Genomic DNA, 15,768 nt, shown 5'->3' with positions numbered 1-15,768 from the left:
GTCTGCAAGACCTGAGCAGGGCTGTTGAAGACAGGGTGACTTGGAGGGCTCTCATTCATAGAGTTGCCATAAGTTGAAGTTGACTTGACACCAGGAAACAATAATAATTCTGAAAACTGGTAATTGGGTAAAAAAGAAAATATATTGTTTCAGAAAATCAATGAAGGGATAGTGCAGGAGGAAAAAAATCACATACTTAGAAGGCTCTAGTGCTGTTTTCTATGCACATGGTAGCCAGTACAGTAAAGACCAAAATGTGTAACTTCTCTCTAGATAAAGGAAAGTGAGAACTACACTGGTTTTTGGAGGAGGAAAAGCCATTGTCCACTAGTTGCTTGGAAACAAACAAGACAGAAGAAAGAAATAGCCCATCTGGCTATTTATCTGTCCATCTCCACTCTCCTTACCCATTGGTTCAGGTTATTCAGTACAGTACATGTGTTGGTACTTTGCCTTCTAAAAGATTGTATCTAGAGAAGCTAGGCCTGAGTTCAGTGATCTGTTCTTTTCTAGTCTTTGTGAAAAAGAGGGTGGAAAGGAAAAGAGTAACTCATGTTTACTGTTTCATCACCTGTCCTCACCAATTGGCTGCCTTTCCTTCAAAATGATAAAAACAAATGTTAAACTGCCTTTAAACATCATCGTTAATTAGGCCATTTCCTACATGCACTTAGCAGTCATGGACAGACCATTTTTTGGTCAAGGTGGGACTCAGATCCCCCTCAGGGGTGGAGGACCTATTAGAATGGTCCACCCTCAAAAGCTGATGGAACCCAAAAGGTTTCAAGAAGCCCTAGAGGGTTTTATGGTTGGGAACGACGACAATTCTGTTGAAGCCTTGGTTGATACCTGGAATAACGACCTTACTAGGGCTATAGACATTATCACTCCCGAGTGTCCTTTCTGGCCCGTTTCTAATAAAAAACCATGGTACACCCAAGATCTCTGGAAAATGAAGTGAGCCGTGCAACGACTAGAGCGCCACTGGCGGAAACATCACTGCTTATCTGAGAAGACACACCATAAGACTCTTCTTGATTCCTATGGAGTGGCAATCGACACAGCAAAGAACTCGTTCTATGCTGCTTGTATTGCATCAGCAGAACCTCGTCCAGCAGAGCTGTTCAGGGGGGTTAAAGAGTTAACCCAGTGATCTCCCACCCTGAAACCTCTTTTAGAACCAACTAAAGCCTGCTGTGACCTATTTAATGACTTCTTTGCTGATAAAATCTCTCAGATAAGGGCTGATCTTGATGCTGGTGTTATAACAGAAACTATAAGAGGTGTCCATGGAGTCCCTGTACTATGTTAGACTGGATCAATTCGAGCTTGTAAATACTGATGAAATGGACAAGCTTCTTGGAAGTGTAAGGAGGGCAACGTGCCCCCTCAATCCCTGCCCATCTTGGCTGACCACTCAAGGAGGGGATGCAGTAACAACTTTACTTAAATCTATAATTAACACATCCCTTAGCGAGGGGAAATTTCCATCCAAGCTTAAACAAGCAGTGGTTAAACTACTCTTGAAAAAACCCTCCCTAGATCCCCTGATAAGAAATAATTATAGACCAGTCTCGTTACTACCATTCTTGGCCAAGGTGATCGAGAGGGCAGTTGCCTTCCAATTCCAGGCTGTCTTGGATGAAGCCAATTATCTAGACCCATCTCAAACTGGCTTCAGAACAGGATATGGAGTTGAGACTGCCATAGTCGCCTTGGTCGATGATCTCCGTCTGGGCATCGACAGGGGAAGTGTGACCTTGTTGCTGTTCTTGGACATCTGAATGGCTTTCGATACCATAGACCATGGTATCCTTCTGGAATTCCTGAGGGAGTTAGGTATCGGGGGCACTGCGTGCAGTGGTTCAGGTCCTACCTCTCGGGCAGATTCCAGAAGGTGATGCTGGGAGACAGCTGCTCTCGTAAAAGAGAGATGACATCTGGCGTCCCTCAGGGTACCATTCTGTCTCCCATGCTGTTTAACATTTACACGAAGCTGCTGGGAGAGATCATCCGGAGACATGGGGTGGGGTGTTATCAGTATACTGATGGCACCCAAATCTACTTCTCTATGTCTCCGACTGCTGCAGTTACCAAGGATGGCATCTCTCCTCTAAATGCCTGCCTTGAGTCAGTAATGGGCTAGATGAGGGGAAACAAACTCAAGTTGGATCCAGAGAAAACAGAGGTCCTTGCGATAGGTGCCCGTGGCCCAGGGTTGAAGATTTGTCAACCAGTCCTGGACGGGGTCTCGCTTCCCCTAAAAGATGAAGTTTGCAGTTTGAGAGAGCTCCTGGACTCGTCTCTACAGTTGTCATCTCATGTGGAGGTGGTAGCCAGGAGTGCTTGGTACCAACTTCGGTTGATACGCCAACTGCGCCCCTACCTGGCCCAGAGGGACCTTGAAGCAGTAGTACATGCTCTGGTAACCTCTCGCTTAAGACTTCTGTAATGCGCTCTACATGGGGCTACCCTTGTACAAAGTTCGGAAGCTTCAATTGATCCAAAATGCTGCAGCCAGATTGGTTACGGGAACATCTTGATCAGACCATATCACTCCAATATTAAAATCTTTACATTGGCTGCCAATCAGCTTTCAGGTGCAATACAAAGTGTTGGTCATTACCTTTAAAGCCCTACATGGCTTGGGTCCAAGTTACTTAAGGGAATGCCTCTCAATACACAATCCACCCCCACTCTTAGAATATCAGCACCTTTGAATAATATGCGGCTGTCCCTAGTTTTTGCCATTTGCACAGGGCCTGGGAACCAAAACCTCATGGATATGATGTGCCCACTGTATCTAAAATGCTTATTATAGTTGAAATATTTTATTGTGCATTGTCACTCCTTTTGTGTCTAATTAATAAAATAAATAATAATTTTTAAATTTCTATCCCGCTTTTTGCCAGGCAATCAAAGTGGTGTACAACAAGCTAAAATTCATCTAGTCAACCAACAATCCTTAAAAGCAGGAATTTGTAAAGTGCTTGTTGCAAAGTTAATATACTGTTCTTCACAATATGTCATGCTATCCATTTAAACAGATGCAAGTATTTGTTACTGTGTGCCTTCAAGTTGTTTCCAACTTTTGGCAACTGTAAGGTGATCCTATCACAGGGTTTTCTTGGCAAGATATTTTTGGAATGGGTTTGTCTTTGCCTTCCTTTGAAATTGTTTTGTATGACTTGCCCAAAGTCACCCAGTTGCTTGCCATGGCTGAGCAAAGATTTCCTAGTCCTAATCCATTGCTTAAACAACTCCACCATGCTGGCTCTTGTTCAAGTACTAGAAATCAGAAAATAGAAAATTGTGGATTCCTAAAACATGCCTTTCAAAGCTCACAACCAATTACGGTAATAATAGCACACAATATTTCAGCTGAGATTCTGCATCACAATCTACATAGGATGGGGTCACACTCCCCCTAAAGGGCAAAGTCCGCAGCTTGGGGGTACTCCTGGATTCGTCATTACAGCTGTCATCGCATATTGATGCGACAGCCAGGAGTGCCTGTTATCAACTTCGGTTGATACGCAAGCTGCGTCTCTGTCTGGAACAGAGGGACCTTGAAGCAGTGGTACACGCACTGGTAACCTCTTGTCTTGATTTCTGTAATGCGCTCTACATGGGGCTACCCTTGTACCAAGTTAGGAAGCTTCATTTAGTTCAAAATATGGCAGCCAGATTGGTCACTAATACATCTAGATTTGACCACATTACACCGGTATTAAAATCACTTCACTGGCTATCAATTAGCTTCCGGGCACAGTACAAGGTGTTGGTTATTACCTTTAAAGCCCTATATGGCTTGGGCCCAAGTTACTTGCGGGAATGCCTCTCCCTACACAATCCGCCCCACACTTTGAGAGTTTCAGGAAAAAACTTTCTGGAAATACAAGCCACCAGATTATGTATAACCTCTCAAAGATCTTTCACTGCTGTTGCCCCTAAATTGTGGAATAGCCTGCCAGAAGAGATCTGTCTAACTACCATCTTGGACACCTTCAAGAAGGCTGTCAAGACGGAGCTCTTCCGGCGGGCATACCCTCTTGATTCTGCCAGATTGATTCCCTGTAATTGACCACTGTAGCATGTTTTGAATTTTTACTGTATTTTAAGTATTGTATTTTACTGTATTGTATCTTATGATTGTATTTATGGTTTTTTATCAGGTTGTAACCCCGCCTTGATCCAAAGGGAGAGGCGGGGCAATATAAATAAAACTTTTATTTATTATTATTATTTACATTTACAAATTTGTAGCCACACTGCAGAAATGCAACAAAATCCTGTTAGTGAATTGTGAAGATGCACATCTGGGAATCAGTACTACTGTTCCAGTGCACTTTGGGTGCTTCTGATATGCATTGAGCAATTTTCATCACACCAGGCACTTGTGATGAGCATCATGCACTCCTGGTGCACATTAGGCAGGCCTGGTGCTCACCAGATGTGCTCTGGCACTTTCTGGCCAGTGTCCAGATGTGCACTGAGAATATCCTGATGCACATTGGACCCATGCCACATCCAGCAGTCAACTGGCTACCATTAAAATACTTAATGGTTGCTTGTATGTTGTAGTATTATGGCAGCTCCGACATGAATATGGATGTTGTGAAACTACTCATTTCTATTTTCCCACACATGTAAGCCCACCTATGGAGATGTAATTCCCATGCTGAATTCTCATTAGTAAGTCTCAACACTAGCAGCCAGCCATCTCATAAACAATTATGAATGTCTAAAGTGCTTATTACAAGGCAATGTTCGAACTACCAGAATGATCACATTGTACCCTACCTCAAGAGTTTCAGTACTAGCAGGCAGCGTTCTCTGTGATGCTAATGCAATTATAAAGTGAATTCTCATAACATTGCATATTATTCAGTGCTAACTTTCAGTAGTTTCATGAACAATAATGACTTTCCAGTTGATTTCTTTTAAAACCTCAGAGCTATATGTATCCTGTTCAAATACTGTTGTTCAAAGATCTCTGTTATTTACCAGGAAATAAATGGCCTGACTATTGCAATGTATTTATTTCTACATATTTTCTTTTCCACCATCCAAATAAATAACAGAATAATATATTGTTGGGATATGTTGTGAAGAAGTGCATATGGTCTTTCAAAAAAGCCTCAAGGTTTAAAGCAGATCAGTTTCCCAGGATCAGGGTTCATATTAAACCTGGACCAGCCATAACCCACAGGGTTGGGCAGAAATCACCAAGGCTGCTGAAATTTCATAGTTTCCGCCAAGTTTCCCACATCTAGCAGTTGTTGTTTTTCCCTTTTGGTGGCAGCTCTCACATCATGAGGCCCTGTCATTTTGCAGAGCAGACTAACTTTTTCTGTTCTAGTCATAGATTAAAACAGAATATTTAAAACAATACATTTTAAAAGCATTAAACCACATGTTCAGTTAACAACCCTACTTTCAAAACATTAAAATTTAAAAAATGTAAAACACTTAAAATACATATTGCATATTAAAAAGAAGGTCTTTGCCTGTTGGTGAAAAGAGCAGACAGAGGCCAGATTGAACAGTTTCATAGCACTGGAGCAGACAATGAGAAAGTTGCCTCTGGTGTCCTCACTAGCCAAATCTAGTGTGTGGGTGGAATGGAGAAAAAGCCCTTCCATAAAGAAGAGTGAGGTAAGCTTATATATTGATACAGATGGGGGTGAAGGGGACAAACGGAAGCAGTGGGGGTCTGCAAAAACTGGAGCAGATGGGAAGAGTGAGGTGAGGGAGGAAGCAAAATAGTCTTTCCTCCCTTTCTTTTCAATTGCTTTTGATCCCCCAGCCTCAGCTGGCTTAATTTCACCATATTTACGGGGGTGGGGAGAGCACTGGTGTGCCCCTAAGTGACACACAGCTCTGTCTTTCATTTCGGCCAAATGATTTTGGAAGTACTCCCCAGCACAGCATAGCACAGCACCCAGTGTCCAGACTCTGTTCCATTCCTGGCTCTAGATAGAAGAGATCTCATCTATACCACAAAAAAGTAGGCTGTTGAAGACACTGATGTCGGGGGAATTCAGCTCAGAATGTTCCTTGAAATAGATTGATCGATTGTGATGTGTCACGTAGGTTTATAATGAAATGACACACATCATTATTTTTATAGCCATGATTAGAACCACCCCCACTCTCTAGTGGGTTCATTCTGTTAGACAGAATTACAATAAAAACAAGGAAGAGGTTTGAAGAGTAACTCTAAAGATTAATGTTTCACAGGCTAGAATCTTATCAGATGCATAAAATTACATAAGAATTTCTAAGTACTTTTAAAGCACTGATGTTCAAAGCACCAAGAAGATATGAGGGGAAAAGGTATTTTGCAATGGGAAATTGGAAGGAGAAAAGTGAAATAGAGGTTACATAAGTGACAAGCATACAACTCCCCCCCCAAACAAACCAGAAGTAACAAGCTAATTAACAGTCCTAGCCATCCAGCCATGAATTTATTCATTCATTTAAAATCTCATATTTTTCCTAACATGAGACCCAAAGCAGCTTACACTAAGGTTAAAATAAGAGACTGCAAATACCTTAAAAATAATAGCATTTTAAAAATGAAATAAAATATATTAAAACACCAATGCTTTAAAATAGATTAAAAATTATGGATAAAAGTACAGTAGAAAAACCCTATAAAAAGACCTTTCTGCACGACTCATCAATCACCTTTGGTCTTTGGCTGATGGTGGAAGGAAAGCCAAGAAAGGTCCAGCCAAATCTCCCTTGGGAAGGAAATCCACATTCTAGGAGCATTCTCCAAGAAGCCTCCCTCACCTTTGATGCGTACATAGGAAGGTTACACACTGGGCCAATCCAAGAAGTTTTCCTACCTGAGGCAAACACATTCAATATACCAAAGCCTGTCAGACGACCATTGAATCTTATCTTAGCACTAGCCATAGAAAATACCCTCCATTTTGAAGGTGGCAGTCTGGCTGCTTAAGGGCAGCCTGAGTGGCACAAACAGTTTTGGCATTCAAATCTCTCTGTCTAACTACTGTCATTTTTTCAGGTCTTCTTAAAAATCTTCAAAACCCTGCTGTACAAGAAACTATCATAGGCCCATGGTTGCCATGAACAAACTATCTTGGGAACAAGTCCTGAAATTACTAACTCCTCCATACTAAGAGAATGTCATACGAAACTATATTTACATTCACCCATGAGTATCTACTGCATGGGGCAGCTGGCAAACTTATGACACACAGGACAATTTTTCATTATTTGAAAATGAATTGTGTATAAAAAAATTAATTCCAGTTTAGCCAGGCTCCCAGTAAATCTTTTTATATGTTCAGGTAATTTAAGGAATACAAAACACATCCAGACCACATATCTTAACTTGACAATTAGATATTTAATTTCCTTTCCTCCTTCCAATATGTATTTCAGCCGTTTTATGTTGCATACAGTTGTACATGTAAAATATATGGTGATCTCCTTTTCTTGCCACTATTTCCATTTGCTACAGTACCAGCAGATTGAAAGACATATTTGTATGGTTACTGGATGTCAGGGCATGGCCTTGAATTTCAGAGCTTGCATACCTTTCTCCTGTCCTCTGAATAACGGAGAGAAATCTCAGGGAATGAGCACTATCCTCTAAAGTGTGTTTATTTTGCCCTCATTCAACTTGGTTTTTTTTTACTTTGCGTGGCATACTCTGTGCAACTGTGGTTTATGTTTAAGCTATCATGCTTAATGATATCATCAGGGGATGCCTCTTCTAACATAACCCTTCTAGTATGACTGGGGACATTATCACATGAGCCGCATTCTCACCACAATAATGAAATTAATGAAAATACAAACATGCCACTTTGGGAGCAGCCATTATGGCAGAGCTTCACAATTGTGTGACTGGGGCTGCTGCTGTTGCATTTTCTTCCAGACTCCCCTTTAACCCCACCTTCCAGCCCTGTGACCTTTCATTTTATTTCATTTTATACTTTTTAAAATGCAATTCTGCAGTTCTAGAAATGCAATTTAAGTTTTTTAAAAAAGAAATAGAAAAAACATGAATCAGGCTGCTTGGGAATAGCAAAGGGGAGGGGGGACAGGGAGAGACTATAACACCATCAGACTACTAATATTGCAACTGCTGTGACAGCGATAATTTGCTCAGGAAGAGTAAGTACTGGAACTGCCGCACAATTGGGAACTATTGACAGGTTTCCTTGTCAATGAAAAAGGATGCACTAACCACACTTGGCATACACAGCAGCTGTGGGCCAGAGCCAATATTGTGTGTGAATGATCACCAAAGGCACTATTTTATGACTATAAATGTAGTTTAAAAACCATGTGTAGTAATCTCCTAGAGCCCACCCACTATGGCATCACAAAAGATTGTTCCTAGCTCTCAAGCTGTGGTCCAGGATAGTCCTGACCTCACAGGGCAGGGAACCATCCAATTAAAAAGATTGTATGTACAGCGCTGTGTACATTTACAGCGCTTTATAAATAAAGGTTAACAACAACAACAACAACAACAACATTATCTGTATGGAACTTTTTTACCCCAACATGGTGCTATAGAAGTTGCATGGAATCATATTTTTGAAAAATCCTTAGACATATTTGGGAACTGAAGAAACCTATATCTTGATTTTCCTGTTTTACAAGCTGTACCAAATCCTCATTGCCACCTATGCAAATCAACTACAGTGCAGGTGGGTGGTTTACTAATGCAGCACTACAGCTTGGAAACCTTGAGTTTTTGCACTACAACTCCCGAAACACTCTACTCAATATGTCTTGAGGCTCTCTTCAGAGATGTAATAATCTTACCAGGGGTAGCAACATGGATCCTTTCAGATGTTGGACTGCAAATCCCAGCAGCTATAGCCAGCAGGATCAAGGATGAGGAAAGTGAGGAGTTGTATTCCAGCAACGTTTGGTGAGTGTTATACTTGTAAGATATATGTTTCACTACAGTGGTTTGAGCATTGGGCTAGGACTCTGGAGAACAGAGTTCGAATCCCAGCTTGGCCATGTAAACCCACTGCATGACCTTGGGCTAGTCACTTTCTCAACCTCAGAGGATGGAAATGGCAACTCCTCTGAATAAACATGCCAAGAAAACCGCACGATAGGTTTGCCTTAGGGTCACCATAAGTTGGAAATGATTTGAAGGCACACAACAACAACAAAAATTACTTTGGTGCAGCTTCAGTCAATTAGTTGCACAAGAAAGTCTGTCTTCTTCATGTATGTTTGCAATGGTCATCATGACAGTAAATTTAAAATGAGAAATGATGGTGACAACTAATCTGGCGTTTACCTAGGTAATGTTTACCTAGGTATTCTCTGGCTTTTCTTCGCGAATGAAGATTCAGGAAGGACTCATCCCACGCTTTCTACCTAGGTATTACAGCCTTTTAAAATTACATACAGATGACATGGCACTACAAAGGTGCCTTTGTAGTGTTAAAAGGGAGTCATTTAATCATCTGACCATGCATGCTAACTCCAAATGTTTCTCTTTGTAGTCAGATCAGGTTCAGAATGTCCTTCATAATTGCCTTAATACCCTTATCTTATTTATTCACTCTCAGAACTTTCAAATTGCTAAAACAAATGTTTTTCTTTTCATTTGACACTCCATTCTGACCGCGAAAGAACTATCAACAATTCTTGGGCTCTCTAAGACAAGATTATTCTACCTCATTTATTCTGATGCTTTTCTTGTGGTTTCTGTATAACTGGGTAAGAACTCGCTGACGGAAAAAACCTTTCAGGAAGAGCACGTGCTCCACCCTACAGATATATTTTTTTCCCTTTGGGCTGGGCACTTCAACTCACAGGAGAGTATATTTGTTAATAACCAACTGGTAGAAATTTATTATTCAAGTTGTCCTCAGTTGGAAAAGTTGCTGGCCTGAACACAATAAGGTAAGATAAATATTGCTTAGGGGTAAAAGGTAAATTCAGAAAAGGAATGTTCTAAAATAGATCTACCCAAGCTGGTGCCTTCCTGATGTGTAAGATGATGACTGCCATCACCACAAATCATTAGCCATGCGGGATGGGAATCTGGAAGTCCATCACAGTTTGGAAACATGATCTTATGAGTACAATATTGCATCAGGATAACATTTAATTTGGCTTTTAATGATGGTGACAGATAGGATGTGACAGAGGTCAGTTTCTCGGATTATATTGTTCTATTATACTTTTTTACTATTTTTATATTATAATATTGTTGTATTATGACATATTATATTATATTACTATATTGTTGATCTTCACTTCTTCAGAAAGTAGGAGATTATGGCCATGGAAGTGTGAGCATATTAATAATGGTATTAATGTGAAAGTTACCAAGGAGAAAGTATAATATGAAGCAACTCTTCCTAGAAATGTGCATTTCAAATATCTACAGGCTTTTACTATAAGCCATATCTATTGGCCATATCTATAGGGTATTATAAGAGTTTCTGTATGCATGAGTTTGTTGTAGGAGCAGGCAACTGTCTCGATTCAACACGCTGTCAAGGCATAAGTAGGTTAGGTTTGTCACTGATAATTTATGGAAATTACAGGTAACTAAAAAGCTATCAGTAATATGTCTGCTTTAGATAAAACCAGGAAAAACAACCTGTACAGCTGAGTAAATATAATTAAATTAGCAATATCTAGATGATAATTTTACAATTAAAAAAAGAATAAGTGTGCTCACAAGCTCCAAGCAAAGTCTGAGATAGAAAAAGATGGTCGGGAACTGTGTAGAAAATGTGTGTGTGCATGTGCCGTCAATGAACCACATTGAATGCTGGACTATGAATCTGGAGACAAGGGTTCAAATCCCTGCTTGATGATGGAAACCTACTGTGTGACCCTTGGCAAGTGGCACTCTCTCAAGGAAAGGCTGTGGAAAACCCCCTCTGAACATTTTTTTTCCTTCAGTCTCCACATTTCTAGCATTGCAGTTACTTAAAAACTTCAGTTGAACATTTATAAATACAAGTTAAGGGGAAAGAACAAAGTTACCAAGGGAATGCAAACACAGAAAACATAAGAGTTCTAGGAATTTTTAATGTTTTGCTTTCTGCAGTGCTAGAAATTTGAAGATTGAAAGAAAATTACATGGGGGGACAGAATTCATATTTCGGGGAAATACCCTCATCCTCCCCCACCCCCAGCTACACCCCTGGAATTGTCTTGGGTTGCTACCAGGGCTATCTAGGCTTGTGTAAGTGAATGTACACCTGTGTTTTGATACATTGGTGATAAACTGGAATGAACCATTGTCAACTGTGAATGTTTGCAGATCTCCTTCATATCTTTGCAGTCCTTCTGATACCCACCAGTTATTGCTTATTAATTAAGCTTCATATGATTGCTGTTGCAGAACAGCGTATTGTGAAAAGTAGATAATTAGGTCACACCTTTTGATTCATGTGAACCTCAATCAATCACATTCTAATTGCAGATAAAATCAACAATTGCACATTTTAAAATCACCTCTTAATCTGGATTCTCTTTGATCATGTTAGCTATCAGGAGCCCTGGTTTACTTGCTGTTCACCGCTATGATCTTTGGAATAGCGGTATATAAATAAAACAAATTATTATTATTATTATTATTATTATTATCACAGATATTACCACATTCTGTCAAGTAGATAACAGTGGCTTAATGCTCCCCTTTGATCTGAGCACTACAGCAATAAAAATTATTCTTAGCATTTCTTTCATTTCTAAGTTTTGTCAGTTTTTTCCAGGATTTTGTATTGCCAGTTATGGTAATACAAATGGTGATATTGAATGACTGAATATTCTTCTTGCAAAAGGTTATTTGCAGGGTTGGGAAAAGGACATTCCCATATGAATAGTTCCTAATGGTGTGTTACGGCGGGAATCAATAATTAGTAAACTTACAATGACGGAGACAACAGCCAGAAGTTCAGTAGCTCAGATATGCTGTTTATTTGCTATAGCAAAGAGACTGACCCTTTGAATCACTTCAAGAAGAGCCAGCATTGGAGGTAGGCTGGTGGCTCTCCTTTATGCACAGAAACCACAGAAACCACAAGCTGTCACAAGTGTTCAGTTTGACCAGACAATTACACCATGTCTCATTCTTAGTTTCTGCAACTTAAGCTAGCAACCTAAGCAAGTCTATATTTGCAATCCTTAGTGTGGCATCAGCAAGCTAGCAAGTTAACATGTGGCCCCCTTGTCCCCCATGTCTCCCCCTCCCCTATATATTTCCTGTTAGTCTAACCGCAGGACAGAAATTTCCCGTACAGCGAATGTCCAGTATACTACCTATGCAATTTTGGTTATCTCTTGTCACACATCTCTTACAGTTAGGTTTGGCAATTTCTTGTCACATAGCAACTTTGAATTGTCAATGGCTTCTAGTTATCATTTATTACCTTTAGCCCTTAATTTAGCCTCCTTTATACCCTATCAGGTGGAACAGAAGTGAACACAGTGTGACTTTCCAACTACCAATCTATGTGCAGTCATACCGAGATCTCCAGCAGTTTCTTGCCTAACAAGATTCTGTAGAGGTCAAACTAGGTTTTTTTTACCAAAAAGAGCTTCTGGGTTTAGCTTTTTTTTAAAAAGAAAGGTGCTCCCTAAATGGTGAAAGACAGTTTTCATAACACATTCCTTTTCCTGTCTACATGTTTTTGCATTTAATGCACTTTGCTTTAGGTTTAGTTTAAGAAGGTAAACATGGGCTTAATTTGCAAGCTTGATTGCTGAAGCAGGTATCTTTGAGAAAGTCACACTGTGGGAGGGAAAACAGGTTAATCACATTCCCCTTAGTGTCTGCTATGACCATTTGGTTGCTCTCTCCCTTTTAGACCATGTCTTCCATTAGAATTGAGACTGTTGTGAAAGAGAAGAACAGGATGGGAGAGTGCCCTGTCTGGGAAGAAAGAGAGAATTCCCTTGTTTTTGTGGATATCAATTCACAGAAGGTTTGCCGCTGGAACTCACTCTCCAAAGAACTTCAGTGTGTGGCTCTTGGTAAGATCAATAATTTTTCTAATCATACAACTTCTGGCAGGTTTTTTTTTTAATTTGGTAGAATTGGTTCAGATGTCTAGCTTTACAGTTTTTTCATAGAACTGTTTCAGATTTTTAGAGCTGAAGGCATAGCAATATTCAGTTGAGTTAGTAGAAGAGACAGATTATAACAGTATCTCTCTACAAATACATGTATGCATGTATTTATTATTCACTGTTATTGTTATGTGATTTTGATTTAGAGCACCCCATCAGTTTTCGTGGCAGGATTTATTCAGATATTTGCCATTGCCTTCCTCCAAGGCTGAGAACATGTGACTTGCCTGAAATTTCCCAGTGGTTTTCATGGCTGAGTGGGGAATTAAACCCTTGTCTCCAAGAGTCTTAGTCCAACACTTCCTCATGTTGCTCTCTTAGTATTTATTGGTGCATAAGCCCTGGGAGGTAGAGGGACTGTGACTGCCCCAGTGCATGCCATGGCTTGGTGGGGATTAAAATTTGGATCTCACTCACATGTGCCATTCCATCACTCTAACCACCCTGGTTCTCATGTACAAGAACTGATAAGCATAACTAGTTGACAGTAGGACTAGAAAGTTATTTATTTCTAGGATTTATATTTCTCCCACAGTGGGATTCAAGGTGGGTAACAATATATTTTAAAAAGACAGAGCTAAAACATTGATCACAAAAGTTAAAAAAAATTAAATACCGCCATCATTAAAACATAGATTAAAAATAGCATAGTTAAAAACAGTAAAAAATATTAAACATTAAAACAGCACACCACGTTAAACAAATAAAATCTGCCCACCAAACGCCTGCCTAAATGAAAATGTATTCGACTGCTGGCAGAAAGAGAGCAGGGAGGGAGGCCAACCTGATCTTCCGTGGCAGGGAATTACATAGTCTGGGAGCAGCCATGGAGGAGGCTCTCTCACATAGAGGCGGGTTACAGACCGCCATAAGGGACGTCCTTAGGACGTCCCATTTTGAAAATGGGACGTCCTATTACAGACTCCTATTACAGACAGATTCCATAACAAATGGCAGTGGCCTTTCCACACGGCCGCCGCCATATTGTCGTAGTGGACGCTGTGCGTCCACACGTCGCGTCCCAGAAATGACGCCATGAGTGTGCGACGTCTGTTTCGGGGCCCAGGAAGGAGCGTGGTTTCCGCGCTCCTTCCTCGGAGCGTCCAGAAGCCGCGCAGTTTGGCCGCTGTGGCTCCCGGACGCTGCAAGCGGCGGCGGCGAGAGACTGCCGCAATCCGGCGGTATGTAATGCGCCATAGATTACTTACATAGGATGATTTACCATATGACCCACTTCCATTATACCTAGCATCACACTAATTCTCACTCCCTGTATTTGATTCTCTCTATGTGGGGCACAAGATGTAGCATGACACCTCTGATGAAGTCCCCATAATATTCTTGCAAATAAGTTAATAAAAGGTGGGTTAGACAATGCTACTGTTAGGTGGATTTGTAATTGGTTGACTGGCTGAACCCAAAGGGTGCTCAGCAGTGGCTCCTATTCATCCTGGAGAGAAGTGACCAGTGGGGTGTCACAGGGTTCTGTCCTGGGGCCAGTACTATTCAACATTTCTATCAATTACTTAGGTGATGAACTAGAGGGCTCCTGCATGGCAGGGGGTTGGACTGGATGGCCCTTGTGGTCTCTTCCAACTCTACAATTCTATGATTCTATGAGGGCATGCTTATCAAATTTGCAGATGACACCAAATTAGGAAGGGTAGCATATACCTCAGAGGACAGGATCAGAATTCTAAATGACCCTAACAGATTGGAGAGCTGAGCCAAAACTAACAATATGAATTTCAGCAGGGAGAAATGTAAGGCAGAAAAAAAATGAAATGCAGTGGTATTGGATAGGTGACACCAGGTTTGACAATAGTACACGAGAAAATGATCTTGGAGTCATAGTAGACCACTGTTGTAACTCACCCCTGCACAACTCAGACAAGGAAGCAGATTGCCAGGAAGCTGCAGCTCCTGATAGCAGAGCTTTCTCTTGTGTCTGAGGAGATGCCAGCTGAGGCAGTAGGAGACCCTGCTCTGCAGCAGGAATTGGCAAAGTCTGTAGATGCTATAGACAACACAATCTCATCTTTTGTTGAGTCAACACAATGCCATCTATTACTTAACTTGTGCTGGGATTGGCGTTTCTTCATTGAGAAACGCCAATCCCAGCACATGTTAAGTAATAGATGCTGTCCTGATTAGGCACTAATTACTGTATATATTCATGTATAAGTCTAGAAATTTTAGTCTAAAAATTATCCCCCCAAAAAACTGAGGTGGGATACAGACGGGCAGGGGAAGACGTCTTGAAGGTGTATTCTGCTGAATACGGAGCCTCCAGACCGCCCGCCCCGGGGGCGTGGCTCAGGTGTATGGGGCTTCCACATGGGGGGCAGTGAAGACGCCTCACCTGGGGCCGTTTCTGACCCGCAGTTTCCATACTGCCGCCTTGCAGGACGCTGCAAAGAGAGAGGCAGCTTCCTCACGGGCGGCCAAAAACGGGGCTTTTTTTTCTTTTGCCGGCTGGCGGATGCGCTCAGCACCGGCGGCAGAAAGCATATGTGCACATTTAAAACACCCAAGCCCCTTTAAACTTTTTCCTCCACCCTGGCCAAGAACAAAGGTGGTCTCCTGCCAGCTGGTGATCAGCTGGTGTTGGCATCCTTGTCCGCTTGCACGTTGCCAGTGTCACCAGCATCATGGATG

The 15,768-nt window shown here is 41.2% G+C and overlaps 1 protein-coding gene across 5 annotated transcripts in view; it reads left to right on the top strand.

The window, feature by feature from the left end:
* Nucleotides 1-5,576: 5,576 nt before the first annotated feature.
* The window catches only part of LOC121926189 (regucalcin-like), a 20,668-nt gene continuing 10,476 nt past the window's right edge, over nt 5,577-15,768 (top strand). Inside the window, exons 1-3 of one of the 5 annotated variants that reach the window (XM_042458958.1) lie at nt 5,602-5,658; nt 8,821-8,926; nt 12,849-13,014. In XM_042458958.1, the coding sequence (XP_042314892.1) occupies nt 12,852-13,014 (163 nt within the window). In that variant the 5' untranslated portion in view covers nt 5,602-5,658; nt 8,821-8,926; nt 12,849-12,851. The other 4 variants (XM_042458959.1, XM_042458956.1, XM_042458957.1 and 1 more) reach the window with 4 other exon arrangements.

Source organism: Sceloporus undulatus, chromosome 3, assembly GCF_019175285.1.
Source record: "Sceloporus undulatus isolate JIND9_A2432 ecotype Alabama chromosome 3, SceUnd_v1.1, whole genome shotgun sequence".
NCBI classification, from domain to species: domain Eukaryota; kingdom Metazoa; phylum Chordata; class Lepidosauria; order Squamata; family Phrynosomatidae; genus Sceloporus; species Sceloporus undulatus.
Note: the sequence above shows the minus strand (reverse complement) of the source record. Positions and strands in the feature narration are given on the sequence as shown.